General features: G+C 41.5%; 1 protein-coding gene across 2 annotated transcripts in view; it reads right to left on the reverse strand.

Annotated features, from left to right (window-relative positions):
• Nucleotides 1–16,661, reverse strand: part of CORIN (corin, serine peptidase) — a 144,298-nt gene that overhangs the window by 124,674 nt on the left and 2,963 nt on the right. For both annotated transcript variants that reach the window (XM_061472008.1, XM_061471999.1), the window contains exon 2: nt 868–1,012. In XM_061472008.1, the coding sequence (XP_061327992.1) occupies nt 868–1,012 (145 nt within the window). The remainder of the gene's footprint in view (nt 1–867; nt 1,013–16,661) is intronic.

Here is a 16,661-nt window from a genome sequence, read left to right on the forward strand (position 1 = left end):
GGAAAACAGATTTATATCTATATAGCTCATATATTACATCACTTTTTACAGATGTGCTTCTGACTTACTTAAAGAAGCTTAATTAGAAAATATTCTCATTAACAAAAAAAATAAAACAAGTAAAAATCCCAGCAGCCCTCAGCATTGAAAGTAGATGATTTTTTTACTTTTTTTTTTGTCTGAAGAATTAACGCTTTAACCTAGCATTACTGTGTTGCTCATGTTGTAGTCGAAGCAATGTAATAACAAGATATGTCAGCTTCTTTACAGGCAACAAAGGGAAGGCTTTTTAAAAAAAATTCTAATAAATGATTACCTGTCACTTCCGTAACAGACACAAAGCTAGTTAACAGACTAACGTTTTTCCCTTAAGCAGTAACATTCTGTAGGCTGTTCAGAAAGATTTTTATCGTTAAGATGTTCAGAAAGGCTATTTATAAATTAACTTTCACCTGAAAATAAAAATTAGATTTGCACATCAGTGTGTAACATAAAGTGATAAATATTCAGTTCCACTGACAGTGATCTAAAGTTCTAACATAAATATCTTTTTCTACTTGTAAAATGACTGCTGAAAACCACCTACATACTACATGCTCAAGGTAGCATACTCTTCAAAAATCTACTTTAGGAAATTCAGAAAAGGTTTCTTCTTCAGCATCTTGAATACATTTTAAATATATAAATCTGAATAGCACATTTATTTCTCTACAGAAACATTATTAGGTCACTAAGTAGATTAGTTAGGTAGGTAGATGTGCTAAAATATTATCTTTAATGCCCACAATTACATTAGCACTTGAGAATGGAGTCTCAGTTTTAGTCTTCCTGATTACAAATGTGTCAATTTACTCAATTAGCACTCACCTACAAAGGTAAGCAGGATCACCAACAAAAGGATAAGGGCACAAATGCACGGAATCAGTATTAGGAGCAAAAGTCGAAGGAACTTGGCAGAAGCCAGTTTCTGAGAGCAACCATCCCCCATATTATCTTCATCTGCTCCTAAGACCTGAAAAACAAAAGAGCACAATTCTATCATTCTGGTGTCAGTCAGTAACTCAATAACAATCTTCCCCATTACACAAAACAGCTATATGATTTAAATATATGCTATAAATGGCTTTTAGATTCTTCATTAAAAGTTGCATGTAAACTCTCTTTTTGGTAGACAACCCAGTGTAATCCATAGAATTTAGTTTAGTTCACCCAATACCCACAGACTTACAGCTTCATTGAAATTTGGGAACATTTCTGATGAACTAGAAGTTGGATAGGCGTTTCATTGGGAAAAAAAAAAACAACATAATAAATTCAAACAACAAGGCTAAACACAGCTTATTTCATACTTAAAAATAAACCACTGATAATTATTCAGAGCTCCATATTCTTACAGGGTATCTTTTAAGGAACCAAGGAACTATTATAATCTTTGTTCACAATAGAAGTGATAAGGACTGTCCCACTTACGCACAATAATGCTATCTCATTTTTTAAGTACTTTACAAAATTATAACTTACCACAGTATTCTGTAGAATTTACAACTAATAGTTTCTGTTCTATAAATGCAATTTAGAATAATGGAGAATTGAATTCTTTTTGAATTCAATTGAGCTGCACAAAGTACAAAAATTCAAACCTTTGCAAAAGCCTAAACATGTATTTAACACACACAGACGCTATGTATATGTAAAATGGAACGTCATTTTAGGAGTGGTGGCTATGATCTCCTGTACTGGAAAAATGCCATACTTATTAAACAGAAATAAAAACAACATTCCAAATGAATATTTAATAGCAAGATTGAAACTTGTATTATGAAGTTAAAACACCTTTATTCAAAATTGACTAAAAATAATTATGATTTTCGCTATGATAAGGTAAAATTGGATGCTAGGATTATTAACCGCAGACAGTGTCTTCCCAAAGGATGACTAACAGTTTATCCTCGTCGACCGGAAGGTCAATCACACTGAAGGTGGTTGTGACAGGACACAAGAGTATAAATGCATCGGTTACCCTGACAGCCTTTCTCCAAGGAACCTCAAGAGACTGATATATATATTATTAGTTTGTAAATGCCAGTCTCTGTGGGTTACCCCTTTGACTAGCTCTGCTGGAAGTGCCTTTCTGTGAAGAATAGGTTACTAGACCAACAGGCACAAATGGAAGTTGAATTCTTTCTTCAGGAATTGCTGCACAAAGACTAGATCTACACCCCACACATACCCTCACTGACTTCACTGAGAAGCCTGCTGGCATAATGGGATTTATAGCATTATTTTCCATCATTCCACAATGTCTCTTGTTCCAACATGGCACAAAGACTATTTGAAAGGAAAACTTCCTTGCTCATAGTATCAGAATTATCATCTATTTCTGAAAACCCTGGTTACTAGACATTGCAGAGACTGTACAGACAGAAGTTACAGAAATTGCATTTGGGCAGTTTTATGTACCTTTTCTAATACTGCTAAGCATCACATGTTATCTGACCTCCTTGGGACACATCCACTGCAGTGTCCCATATGACTTTTTTTGCTACTTTTATTGTTCAAAGACCAGATAACATTGCAAATGCATATGGTACCAGCATGGTGTGAGGTGCTAACAGTATCTCACTTGATAAACTTCTTCCCATTCCAATGATTCAGTCCCAACACCATCCTGCTACTGGGTTTATCTAGCAAGCAGAATGTAGGTTGATGGTCACCTTCAAGATGATGGAGTTATCTGAACATCTGAAACAGCCAGCTCCGGGTTAGAGCAGTAAGAGTGGCAGCTCTGTACAGCTTGAAAAGTACAGCTTGGGTGACTTGAAAACGTCTGTAACATGATCATCACCATTTTCCACCACAAGAGAAAAATAAAGAATGTTGGAGAGTGTTATTTGGTTGTCAGAAGTGTTTATCTTAATTAATGGCTTATTCAGAAGTTGCAAAAATCCCAAGATTTAGGGATATTTCACCTAAATTACTGTCTTTACCAGCAATTAACAGCTCAAATATCCAGGCACAGATAATAAGGATTTAGGACCTAACAGTCACCTAAAGAAACATTTAGACAATCCTGACTTGAGTATGCAACTTCCTCCAGTCTGTATTTGCCTACATTCTCATGTTAAATTCCTCAAAGTCTGCCTGAAGTTTTGCTTGTGGCCACACTGGAACACAGCAGCTTAGCAGCTATTCATGTCAGGCTTCCTGAATTCCATGACCTTGGTTTGAACAGCCTGTATTAGGTCCCTTTGGGAGGGCTGAGTGCAGGTAACAGAGGAATAGCACAGATCTGTCATGAATACAGATCTCTCAAACACAGCTGCCATAGCTGCTTTTGAAAGCAGAGTCAAAAAGTAAAACAAAAAAGGCATAAAATTGCTCTTTCGAACAGTGCAGTGGTTACAGTGCTCCCACAGGAAACGGGGCTGTTGAGCTCAATTCCCTCTTCAGCCTAAAGCAATTAAAAATCAGATCTACAACTCAGCAGAGTACCACAACCACCTGAACATAAACTCCTGAATCAGTGCACGCTATCCCTTGAAGTCATGATATTCTGTAAAAAATACAGTTCTGCTGGGCCTGGTAATAGTGAGCAGGAGCATCTCTACACAGCCAACTGATGAGGGCACTCAGGAGCTGACTCTTAGTTTCTTCACAACAAACAAAAATAAGATCCAGCTCCTTTTCCTAAAGGAACCATTCCAAATCAAGATACACTTCTTGCAAACCCCAGGCAAAAGTGCCCAACTCTACCCAGTGCAATACAAGGTAAATGCTGACCCATGACTCCATCTAGAGTGTTCAATCCAGAAAAGAAAACTTATCAATAAACAACAAATTATATTCTCATAGAACTGAGAAAACACACAGAAACAGTATTCATTATCAATGGTTTTGACTCTTGTGAGGAGGTGATATTGGATGTTTTGGAGGCATGCGAGATTTATTTATCCCAAGCACAAGTGTGTAACTGAGAGCAGAGTTACCGCCACTGCTGTACAGATGCCTCAGTTAACCTAGGAGAAACATTACATGTGTGCCAGTGCAAACAGCAAGCTTCTCATGTTCCTGTTTCTGTAAGAATTTCTTTCTTAAGCCTATTGGCACTGTAGATACTACTTTTTGCTCATACTAAAGGAGAATTACAAACATTTTCCTTCTTGTCAACTCCTAAAAGCAACAATAACACTAAATTTTTGCACGGACAACTTACCACCACAGATTTTAAAAGGGACTGTTGTATCCAAATTTGCTTACAGTGACTGCTCAGGAAAAGAATGTTGGATTGCGGAAGACATGCTTCTCTAAACACCACGAATTGCTAGTTTCGTATAATAACAAAGTAAATATTTATACGCAACTAAACGGCACGTTTTATTTTTCCCTTCTACAGGAAAGGACCACATGAAACACACTAAACCTTTTTAAAATTACCACCACCTACTCAGCAAACATAATTTTTGCCAGTTTTGCCAGTTTTCCATCAGTAGAACACCTACATGACTTTTTTCCATCAGTTTCTGGGGTGAATATGAAATAAAACTAGAGGTAGTGCTAATGGTTCCTATATCATTAACGGGAATTTAATAAAATCTCCTACAGATAAAAATAAATGCATTATATACACCTATGTATTCCCTGATAATGATACTTCTCTTGCCACCAAATATGGTAATACACAAAGAATAAATGCTCCAGTTTTAAATGCTAAAGTATGCCAATGACATCTGCATAAACTTCATACATATTCTGTCCTCTCAATTATAATAAATAATGGAATTGAGGCACAAATAATGGAATCTTCAGGGAAAAAATGGACCTGTAGAAGGAGATAGGGGTGCTACACATTTATTAATTGGCTCATTTCCACAGGTTAGTGGCCAAGATAAGAAACAACTTCCCTCAACCCTCTCTGTAGTCGAGAGTTCCTCAGAATCATTCTCCAAGTCTGTAAGACTGAGGTGCCTTGTAGATACATGCTTATCTCCCTTTCCAAGAGAAGGGCAAGAAGACAGAAGCAGAATCCTTGAGGGCAGACTGAAAGAAACCAAGCTTAACTGCTGGAGATTTTGGCATAAAACAGATTTAGTACAGCACTGGACCAAACCATATTCTCAGTACTCAAAGAATACTGGGGCAAGTTCCCTTCCTACAACTGTTGTTAGAAAAGTCAATTCAAAAAGGACTTTTTTTAATTGAATACTGTGTGCACCATAGTTAGAAAATCTCAGTGTTCAGTTTTTAAGTCATTTACAATCACATTTTGTATTGAACAAGAATATAGCCAGAGTGCAGGATGCTAAAAAACATCTGCTAATTTCTCATAACAGCTAAAAAATTCTGTCCCTAATAAAATGCCTAAACTCACTGCTTACCTGAGCGTCGTTCTTTCAGCAACGATTGCAGTAAAGGAAATACGCCATGAAGTAACTCTGAGCTAATTTCAGTGCAGATTTTATAAAAATCCTAGCCTTATCCAGGACTGCTGGATTCAACTGCTCATAGCTGTTTATCTGAAACCACAGAGGCAGAAAAAAGATGGGGTGGTGTGTGTGTGTGTGTAATACAGTCCCATCTGACTACAGAAAGACTAAAAATTCATTAGACCAAAATTCATAGCTTATCTTGTGCAAGATGTGGGGAGAATATGATCTCATGGGTGTAATTTTAATAACATGTCTGTCATATTAAAGCACAGAAATGACAGATTAAGTTAAGATTTATGGGTGAAAAACCTATGGTAGCATACAATTTTCCTTTTAGACACAAAAAGTATCTAAGTTACTAGTCGATAAAACAGCCTGAATCACGGTATAAGCACCTGACAAATGTATCTCCTGCTGTAGTCACCACAAGGCTAACAGATTTTCTCCCAGTAAAGAAATACCTTAGGGCTAGCAGCCTGCTGTCAGTATCTTTTATGCATGATGGGTTTCTACAAAGAAACGCAGAAGACAACTGCTGGATCAGAAGCATCAAAACATCTTGAACAAGCCATACACCAAAGTATTATGTAGTGCGTATGCTGGAAAGTGGAAAAAAAACAAGAAACTATTACCATGAAATGGCAGGAAGAATGGCATTAGAGGGCAGTAAACAGGTGGCTTTGTAGAAGTTCTCACACTGCCATTAAAGAATCTGCCACCAAGCCAAGCAATAGCTTGTGTATAGAAAGTATGTTAAATTAGGAAAACTATCTGCAGTTTCCATATCCTTGATGTTCCTCCTCTCATGCTGAAGCAGCGCTCTGTTGTCAGCTCCTGTAATTTTATCAGCTTTCATAATGCTGGTCTTAAAAGTCTAGATACTGGATTCACAATGACCATGCCAGGCATTACAGCTTTCCTTTCCCTGTAAGGGAAGATGGTTTCCAGTTACCCAATATTCAAATGCCTGAGAGTAATAGAAGCTACAGATACTCTACATTTTTTATCAGTTCTGTCCCATTCAGATGAAAATTTGGAAGTCAGCAATGCGCTTCGATTTGACTACTTTATCATCCAAAAAATATAACACCATGCTTTAACAGTCACTATAACAAGTAGAAAGTGTAAGATGAATCCTCCAAAGGTACAGGCAAAATCACAGGCTAAAAACAGGAACAGGCAAAAAGTCACTGGCAACAAGGTTTTCCACAGTCTTTCTTTTTCAGTGTTACAGGAATCAGAGAGCCAAACTGAAATGGAACAACTGATGAATGAATGTTAAAGCAGTATAAGAAATTGGATGCTAAACAGCTTTTGTCTGCAAATACAAGTAATACTCAAATTCCAGTGTACATGAATTGAAGAACAAAAGTGCTGCAGTTATTCTGAAAGAAAATATTTCAATTTAGGGATTAAAAAAAAACAAGAAAACAAACAAAGCCCAAACCACAACCCTTTCATACAGCAAGGCAGCAAACATGAGAAGCATCACATGAATTGTTAGCTGCACAATGAAATGCACTAGTTTTTCTGATAGTTCAAGCTCACTGTAATCCTGTAACTTCCCCCAGGAAATTCCATTTCCTCAGACAAATTACAAATTGTTGACACAATTCATTCAAAGTTCATTTTGATGACCAGACCTCATTTCCCATTCATGAAATAAAATACTTCGATTTAGCCCTATTTTAACCTCTGAAATATAAATATACTGAGCCATCATACCAATCTGAAATACACAGTGATCCAGTAAGGGAGATGTCATATAAAGACAGGCACACCTCTCCAAAAGAAATACTTGGTGCTAGATGGCATTTCCAGCCAGATTCTTTTGGCTGAAGCAGAAACCTGAAACACATTTCTGACATAACATTTTCACTTAAAGTAAGCAAGCTGTAACTGTGTTGATGATGTTTCTTCTGTGTACAGAAGACACGATGTGTGAAGTAAGGTGATTTTGTTGTCATTCAGACTACCGCAGAGACCCACTGGCCACATTCTGTTGAGGTGACCTTTCAAGCATTAATCCAGCATGAGATGCAGTGTGGTAAAAATCCAAACCGGGTCTCACCAGAAGTCACCAGTTCAGACTAATGAATGTTGATGTGGTATTCTTCAATTATTTCACACAAATTTGGGGATCTTAACTCCTGACAATTAATTTCAGCAGTTTTGTGAGCCACTGAGACAACTTTGGAACTGGGAAATTGTGGAGATGCACTTGAGAAGCTCAGAAGGGACAAGGTGAGAGTCAGGTATGTCTCACTCAGATATGACAATGCAGTTCTGATGCTGCTCCAGCTTCAGTCTGAGACAGAGACAGCACTAAGTTTGCTGAGACAAAATCCAAACACAACCATGGTGTTCCAGTTATCTGTGTGTTTGAGACGCTGCACTGCTGCCTGCCAAGCTAGATCTCCTTTGCAGTATGCCTACAGTGCTGTCCAAACAGCATGACTGCAGACCTCTCAGACATAACCCACTCTTGCTTTGCACTTTCTAGCTGAGCTATGAACAACTACCCGAGCCACTGACACACTGAGTTACAGGATGAATGTCATGTTGCCACTGGTGTTACCCCTAAGAAATAGTTCAGCTGATGGCAATCTTACTGCAATTCTGACCTCTCTCTTCTTTATTATTAGCAGCTGGTAGCAAGGATGTATGATGTTGCCTTTCCTCATAAACTGCCATGGTTTAAGCCCAGCTGGTAACTCAGCACCACGCAGTCCCTCTCTCATTCTCCCCTTCTGCCCTGCTCCCAGCCAGATGGGGAGAAGAATCAAAAGAATGTAACTCCCACGGGCTGAGATAAGAACAGTTCAGTAACTAAGGTATAAAACACAAACTACTGCTGCTACCACCAGTAATAATAATGATAAGGGAAATAACAAGGGAAGAGAATACAACCTCTGACCACCCACCAACCGATACCCAGCCCAACCCGAGCAGTGATCTAGCCCTTCCGGGTAAGTGCCCCCAGTTTATATACTGGGCATGACGTGCTGTGGTATGGAATACCTCTTTGGTCAGTTTGGGTCAGGTGTCCTGTCTCTGCTTCCTGCTGGCTTCCCCTCCTCCCTGGCAGAGCATGAGACTGAAAAGTCTTTGATCATAGTAAGCACAACTGAGCAGCAACTAAAACCACTGGCGTGTTATCAGCATTGTTCTCAGACTAAAGCCTAAAACACAGCACTGCACCAGCTATTAGGAAGGAGAAAAACAACTGTTACAGCTGAGCCCAGGACAGTATCCACCCCTTATTCCATCGCATTCACGTCATGCTCAGATCTCACATTTTTCAATATACCTTTGCTTTTCGTCTCATATACATACATACACATACACACACACAAACACAAAGAGACAGCTATCATTTCTTAGTCCATTGACCATCCCTATAAAGTTCACTGAGTTCATTCAGTCCATTGTCAGGCTCCATCAGCGTTTCAGAGCAGGAGAGACAGTGTGCAGTGTTGGATCATTGCCTGCTGACACCACTGCTGAATTTGCCTGGTCACTGCTGAGATCATCTGGTTTCATCATTCTTTGTTGGAATGATGGTCGGAGGGAAGTCAGGGTCCCTCCTGGTGACTTGAGGACAGTACTGGGAGACTCCTGCTGCTGCTGCCCGCTTTTCCCATAACTTTATTCTCTGCTGATGATCATGACAGCATGTATCCTCTTTTCAAAGCCCAGAGGGGCAGAGATGGTGTCCTGGGTTAAGCGGTAACAGTCATTTTTCTCCCTCTCAGTAGCTGGTGCAGCACTGTGGTTTTGACTTTCGGCCTGGGAACAGCGCTGATAACATCGATGGTTTTAGTTGCTGCTCAGTAATGTTTACTCTGACCAAGGACTTTTCAGTCTCAGGCTCTGCCAGGGAGAAGGGGAAGCCGGGAGGAAGCAGAGACAGGACACCTGACCCAAACTGACCAAAGAGGTATTCCATACCACAGCACGTCATGCCCAGGATGTAGAACTGGGGGCAGTTACCTCGAAGGGCTGGATTGCTGCTCGGGTCAGGCTGGGTATTGGTCAGCGGGTGGTGAGCGGTTGTATTCTCTTCCTTTGCTGTTCCCTTTATCACTATTATTATTGGTGGTAGCAGCGGTAGTTTGTGTTAGTTACTGGACTGTTCTTATCTCAACCCGTGGGAGTTACATTCTTTCAGTTCTCCTCCCCATCCCTCCAGGAGCTGGGTGGGGGGAGGAAGGTGGGGAGTGAGCGAGCGGGCTGCATGGGTCTGAGTTACTGACTGCACTTAAATAGTTGCCCACAACAGATGGGCGTCTAGCTTATGGGCTACAGAAGTGCTATATAGCAGCAACAGCATCTAATCGAGTTCATTGGCTGTTTTCACCCAAAATTAACCCCCCTTGAGGTACACATCGGCCTTCCCCATCTTCCCTCATTACCCACGAAATACACCAAGGTCCCCAAGTGAACGCAATCCCACAAGTGGACTTGCCTTTACCTGAAGCAGGAATAACCTAGACTGTCTTCCCCAGCAGATTCTTTCTGTGCACCACAAGAACTTTCTCTCCCTCTACAGTATGTAAGAGTTCTGATTGGGGTGGGCCAGCCCGTTTGGCAGATCCTCTGGTGCTGACCAACCAGGTGTTTTGCGGAATGAGTGTCTCACAATGTTTGAAATCTTTGGGGTTAACTAGTTTTAAGTTTCTAGGGCTTGTAAAAACTACTAATGAAAGTTTCAATAGTGCCATGCTGCTTTTCTGAAAACACCCATCTACCACTCTGACACCATTCTGACTACTCAGATGTTCACTGCATTGAGCTAAGCAAGTAGAACAGCAATGGCAAGTCTCTGTCTATACACTGCTGAGATTCACAACCCAACAGGCAGTGGAGTAACACAATACTTGCTTCAGGTTCCTGCTTAGCTGGGAATTCAATAAGCAGGTGCTTGCACAAGACCTATTAGCACCAGAAAGCAAAATCAAAAACCCTAAAAAGACATAGTTTAGGGGGGAAAAATTCTTATTGACATAATTTGTGACAATACAAAGATTTTGAAAAAAAAAAAAAACAAAAAACATTTTCAGGGCATGAAGGGAGACAGTCGGAGGAAAACCTCCTTGTAGAAACAGCCTCAACCCTGGAAAACGAAGAAAAATAAATCCTGTCTGCCCTGTGGCTCCCATTCAGTGTATTAATTATTGCCTGTGGAGAAACCCCATTAGAAGGCACATCCTGAAGAGGGCAACCAGACCTCATAATTTGGCAAACATTTTTTTTCTCTATTCATGCCAGATCAGTAGGTTTAGCCTTCTGAATTTGAAGGTGACCAGTACATCACATGTGCCATGCACATTACTGATTATACGATGACTTAACCTGTTTAAAACCAGAGACTTTCAGCGACATGAACTGAATGATAACTGGAATGCAACCTAAACAAATCGCAAGAATCTTCTCGGAACCATTTGTCTCCTTACGTTTCATGCATTTCTTCTTTCCTTTTTTCTTAATGTATAGATTATTCTTACACTACCCATGTCTTCCTAGAAGAAATCAAAACTTTGAATTTGAATGTGTACTGTTAACTTTACTAACATTTTTATGAATTGTGAACAAAATGATACTAACCCTTGGACCCAAGATAAGAGCAGCAGCAATATTTATCAAAGGAAAGGACATGATTTAGAGTCAAAGCAAAGCTTCAGCTGGATATTTATTTGTCCAGCACAGCTGGATATTTATTTGTCCTCTTCCCAAAGATGAAAATAGACTTACACAATGTCTCACAGATCTATAACCTACTACCTATAAAATGTAGAGGTGACTCATTCATTTTTCAATAGGGTATCTCTTTGTTCAGAAATATGTCATCTTTGAACATTTGATTCAGTAGGAGGAAATAAAGAAAGAGAAGGCTATTTTTTGAAACTACCAGGCTATCTTGACAGAAATAACTGAAGAGGTGACTGGAGATTAAACCTATTCATTATTGTCGAAGTTACAAAACAAGCTGATACAGAAAACTCAATATTAAATGAGTTAACATGGCACTGATATTGGTGTACATGTTTGACTATGATGAAAGGTTTATGGATCACATAAGGATTTGTAGGATAAAAACTTGCAACTAAGTCACTGAAACAATAAGAATTTGGCAAATTATTTTGTAAAAGAAGAAAAAAACAACTGTATTTATAGCTAGGATTACTTGATACAGTTGTCCTCCCTAGAACAGATGCCAGTTTTCCTCCCATTCACATTTTCTTTGGAAATATCCAAAAGTCACATAATTATCCTATCTATCATGAGGAAAAAGCAAATGGAAACCATCTGGGTTCTTAGCCCTTCCAGAGCACTAATAACACTATTGCATGTACTCTGACTTCATAGGGAGAAGGAGAATTGTTAATAACTTCTAAGCAGATTGAATAATTTCAGACTTCTTATCCAGCCTTGTCCACATGCACAACAAATTATTTAAATAGCTACTGACTCTACAGTTCCTGATCCTCTTTCAGATATATTATCCACTTGGAAAATATTTGTACATGCACAGAGCTAGCATTTTCAAACATAAAGCTGTCTCTCAGCAATGTCTGTCCCTGAACACTGTGAAGGCAAAAATGCACAGCCTGTTAAAGCAAGGTGGGCTCAGCCATCTGTGTTTCTTCCTGAAAATGCAAAAATGCAGGAGATGAGCCTGACAACTATAGCATGTTCTGCTTCTATAATCTGCAGATCCCATTCATTCTGGTAAAACTCTTAACATAAACAAAATAATCCTCCCAGCACATCTGACACGGGAAGCAGGAGCAATGGAAGAAATCTCCATGTCATATCACTGGCCCATGGAAATCCAGAGCAGACATAACTGTGTATTACAGATATATGCTGTATTATTGAATGCAAAGCTGCAGGTCTGACAGACCTGGGATGGAAAGGTCCTCAATGCTACCAGGGTTTTTATTTCCAAGGGAATGCACTGACTACTTTCTGAAATCTAATGACATGAACAATGCAAGGAGCATGTAAGTAATTTCTTACTGCTTCATTCAGAAGCAGCAAGGGTAAAAATTGCTCTCTTTTCCCAGGAAATGCTCCCTGAGTTTGAGACATTCTCAAGTAACTTTCAGAAATATGGATGTGACAGTACAGGCTATTTGGAAACTAGGAGCTCTTGAGGTGACAAGCAATTGCAATTGCTCCGGGCAATTACTGTTACTGATAAATCACTGTTAAGTTAAATCTCTCTGGTATCAAGCACAGCAGACATGGAAAACTCTTGCAAACTTGTATTTAAAACACTAGGTTCGCTATATGGCAAAACTGACTGTTACAAGTTTGAGGAAGAGAAGAAGGGAAAGACAGACTTTGACAATCACTGACCAGCTGGACCCAAATCACAAGTACCATCCACTGAGCATTGATCTTGAACTCTCTCTGAACTACGACACATGACTTGGAATAGATGCAGTCTGATGCAGTCCCAAGAAGAAAACTCATGTCTACTTTCACTTTCTTTCCCGTAAGGACTGGGTGCAGATGACTTCAACGTTCAATACAGAAAGTGCTTCTTTTGCAAGAAAAAGTGAGCCCTGGACTACAGCAAGAGCAGTAGCCCACAGGAGTATGTGCGATAAGTCACCTGGCAGTCTTCTTTCCCACAGATTTAGAAGAGCTGTCCCCCATGAGCTATTCTACAAGGAAAAGATTCTAAAATTGCCTCAATTTCAGTGTCCTCCCTGAAAAAAAAAAAAAAGGAAAATAAATAAATAAATAAAATAAGAAAAGCAATGTGTATTGATTTAGCACATATGAAAAGGATGGGGTCCCAGAGAATGCATATTCTTGTGGAAAACATGCTTTGCAACAAGGGGCAGGGCTTGAATAATCAAAGCATAAACTTCACTATTTCAAAGCAGCACTGACAGTATCTGATTTTCAGCCTCTTTTCACTTTCTATTGGGCAATGCACCAAGAACTATCTTATCCTGGCAACAACACCAAAAAACAGATAAACTGTGTGCCACTCAAAGAAGTAGATGCTGTAGGGGTTCCACTCTAATGACAGAGATGATGAAAAGGAACTGAAGGATGGCTGGACTCATTTCATCCCTTCAGGATGTGGGGATCAGGAAAGATGGACATGAAAGCAGGCAACCACAGAAGTCAGCCATGAGCAAGCATACTTTCCCAAGCTGATGCTATAATGAGGTAGCCACCATTTCCCTGATTACATGGACATCTATACTGGGCGTAGGTGACAAATTGTTGGCGATGGGGGGACTGCAGGCATGGCCCCCATGAGAAGAGACCAGGGGCTGTCCATGGCCAGTTCCAGCTGGCTCTGCAGCACAAGACACAGCTGAGCCCATCAGCAAAGCTGGCGGTGCCTCTATAAAAATGTATTTAAGAAAGGGCAAAAAACAGCACACAGGCAGAGAAGTGGGAAAATAGTGAGAAACAGCAGTGAAAACACCAGTGTCAGAGGAGAAACAGGTGCTCCATGGTGAAGCAGATATTCCCAAAAAGACAAGCACATGGAGGATCCACACCAGAGTAGAGGAAGACTGAGAAGGAAGGAGCAGCAGAGAACCACAGTCCTCCCCTGCGCAACTCATTGCCTCACTGAAAGGCCACAGTGTTTTCTGCAGCAATAACAAGATGGAAGAAGAGTGAAGCTAAACCTAGGAATAGCAGAGGAGACGTGTTTTCCCCAAGTGTTTTAATGCTTGCTTCTTTTGTTTTTGTTTCAGAATCTTTAAATCAGTAATTAAGTATTTATATTAACCATCAATAACCTCATTTCCTCCACAGCATTAACTGGTCAGCAGCCTCCCAGCCTTTACCTTGACCCAGGAGCTTTCTTTTCATGGCTCTACTTACTTTCTCCTAGGTCCCACAGGACGGAGTGGGGCGAATGAGCAGCTGTGCAGGTGCTTGGCCACGAGCTGAGGCCACCTCACCACCACACCAGAGCAGGCCCTGAGGGCCAGGAACCACATACTTCAGCAGCAGAAGGCATAGTAGCAGCCAGACAACACTTTCTGCTACCTATGTTGCCTTTAACCTCCAGCTATTCAAATTTTACAGGTAAAACAACCAAAAGTAGCAGCATATGCATAATTAAACAATTATGAGCATTGTTTTAAACTATAGAGGCTTGAAACCACAGCTGAGGATAATCTATCCCTTCAGGGGAGCCATCTTCCACACAAGGTAGGCACAGGATGGAATCTAATTCAAATTTCAGGGGCAGCAAGATTCTCATCTCTATTTGAAACAGCAAGCTCTTGCTTGATTGTTGTCTCGTTACTGTTTTTACATTTAGGATAATAAACCATTATCCCTAACTCTTTCGTGTTTGCTGATTAGAAAGACAAGCGGAAATTAAAATCCCTGCTTGGAAGGGAACTATCTGTTCCTTAGCGGAACAGCAGAAATGAATTATGCTTCCATCCAACAGTTAAGAAAGGAGGAAAGAGTTCACTATTAGTGTTTTAAAGCACACATCGATCTGGATGCGGCCGGGCCTCAGGCACGGCGGGAGCCGTTAGAGTGAGGGAAGCGGTAGGCGCCGGGGCCGGTGCAGCACCGAGGGACACCGGGCCCGGCGCTAGGACCCGCCGGAGGGGCTCCCCGGAGGCTCTATTTTTACTCCGGTATTTTCTGCATTCAGACTTTCCACTGCAGGCGGCCCGGGTCAGGGGATCCGCTTTGCCGGGGGAATCTGACGGGTCAGCCCAACAGCAGTTATTTATAGAGGGGCGGGGGGCAGAGGAAAGGGATGCGAGCGGCATCATATTCGTCTGTCGCGGGGCTGCGCACCGGCAGAGGCACCCACGGACAAGCCCCACCGCGCCTGTCCCTCAGCACAGCCGAGCAAGGCGGCTGCGACGGGAGAGCCGCAAGCGCCGCGCCCCGGCCGCTGACGGGCTGGGGAGAGGGGACATTCCGGGCCGGCCGGAGGACACAGCGGCGGCGAGCCAAGGAGGAAGCCACCAGGCAAAGCCCAGGAGCTCTTCGTTCCCTCTTTTCCCCCCATTTTTCCTCATGCAGCCTGTTGGGGAGCGAGGATTCACCTCACACACATACTAACTACCCCAATACAGATCCCTGCAAGTGGATGGGGACTTTCATGCTCTCTCACCCTGGCTGAAGCTCATGACAGTTCCAGATGAAAATGCACACCCTCAGATGACAAAAATTGACCCTGGAGGGTTAACTAGAAATAAAAGTACAGAGGCAGGGAGGGCAGTCAAGCTGAAGCCTATCTGGCCATGTCTTCAGAGGTTGTTCTGTGTGTGAAGTCCTTTCTGTGGAGGATTTAACCTTTCCTTGTCCTACTGCGACATCTGCCACTTCATGAGGAGTTACCATCCACCTTTCTCCCCTAGCGCTGAAGAACTCTACATACGCAGCCTGCCATTTATGAGGTCCATTTCTTTTTGTAGGGAAGAAACTGAGATAATAGAAACATCAGCCTTTTAAACTGTAATCAGACTGCCCCCTCAAGTGCTGGTGCTTAGCTGCTTCATCCTGAAGGTGTTTTAAACTCAGGAGGGTCAGGCTACCACATTTTGACAGGCCTAGGCTGCTTCTGCAAGTCTAGAACTGCCCTGCTGCAAGCAGCCTAACATCTGCCCCTGCCAAACCCTTGCTGGCACTCAGAAACAGGACATTCATCTGGCCTTATCAGCTCTGGCCAAGGATACCCGACACGCTTACAGGATTCGACTCTTCCCACGCAATGTAGCAGTAGCCGACATCTTTAAAAACCTTATCGCAGCAGGAGATTGTGCCATTGTGTTTAACTGCCTCATGGCACGCTGTTCAGCCTGGAAGCAGGTGACTTGGTATCCATGGCCTTCTGGTGCAGGTGGGGCTCTCATTTCTTAAGGAAGTGCCTGTAGTACTCCTATTGTGCCTGCTGTATTGGGGTGGCCTCAGTGTGGCAGATTCACAGAGCCCAAACACCCACTAGGCCACAGTGATGGAATCATCATCTTCTCATTCCTGTATAGGAGCTTACTTGGAGTTCAGCATCTGTTGGTTAGAACAGTTGAGTAGCAATAAGGTCAGGAGACACCGAGTTTCCTCACCAGGTGCAACCATCCCAACATTCCCTTGCCTTTTCCACCTTCTCTTGGATGGTTCCCCTGTTCCACTGCTAGTAAATGAGATTTCTGTCTGGGTGCTTACCCACCTCACCCTCTGCCCACGCTCGTCTGGCCATGCAAATAATGACAAGAAATT

The sequence above is a fragment of the Pezoporus flaviventris genome, unplaced genomic scaffold, assembly GCF_033815535.1.
Source record: "Pezoporus flaviventris isolate CSIRO_AGI_PZ_B2104156 unplaced genomic scaffold, CSIRO_AGI_Pfla_v1 ptg000002l, whole genome shotgun sequence".
NCBI lineage: Eukaryota > Metazoa > Chordata > Aves > Psittaciformes > Psittacidae > Pezoporus > Pezoporus flaviventris.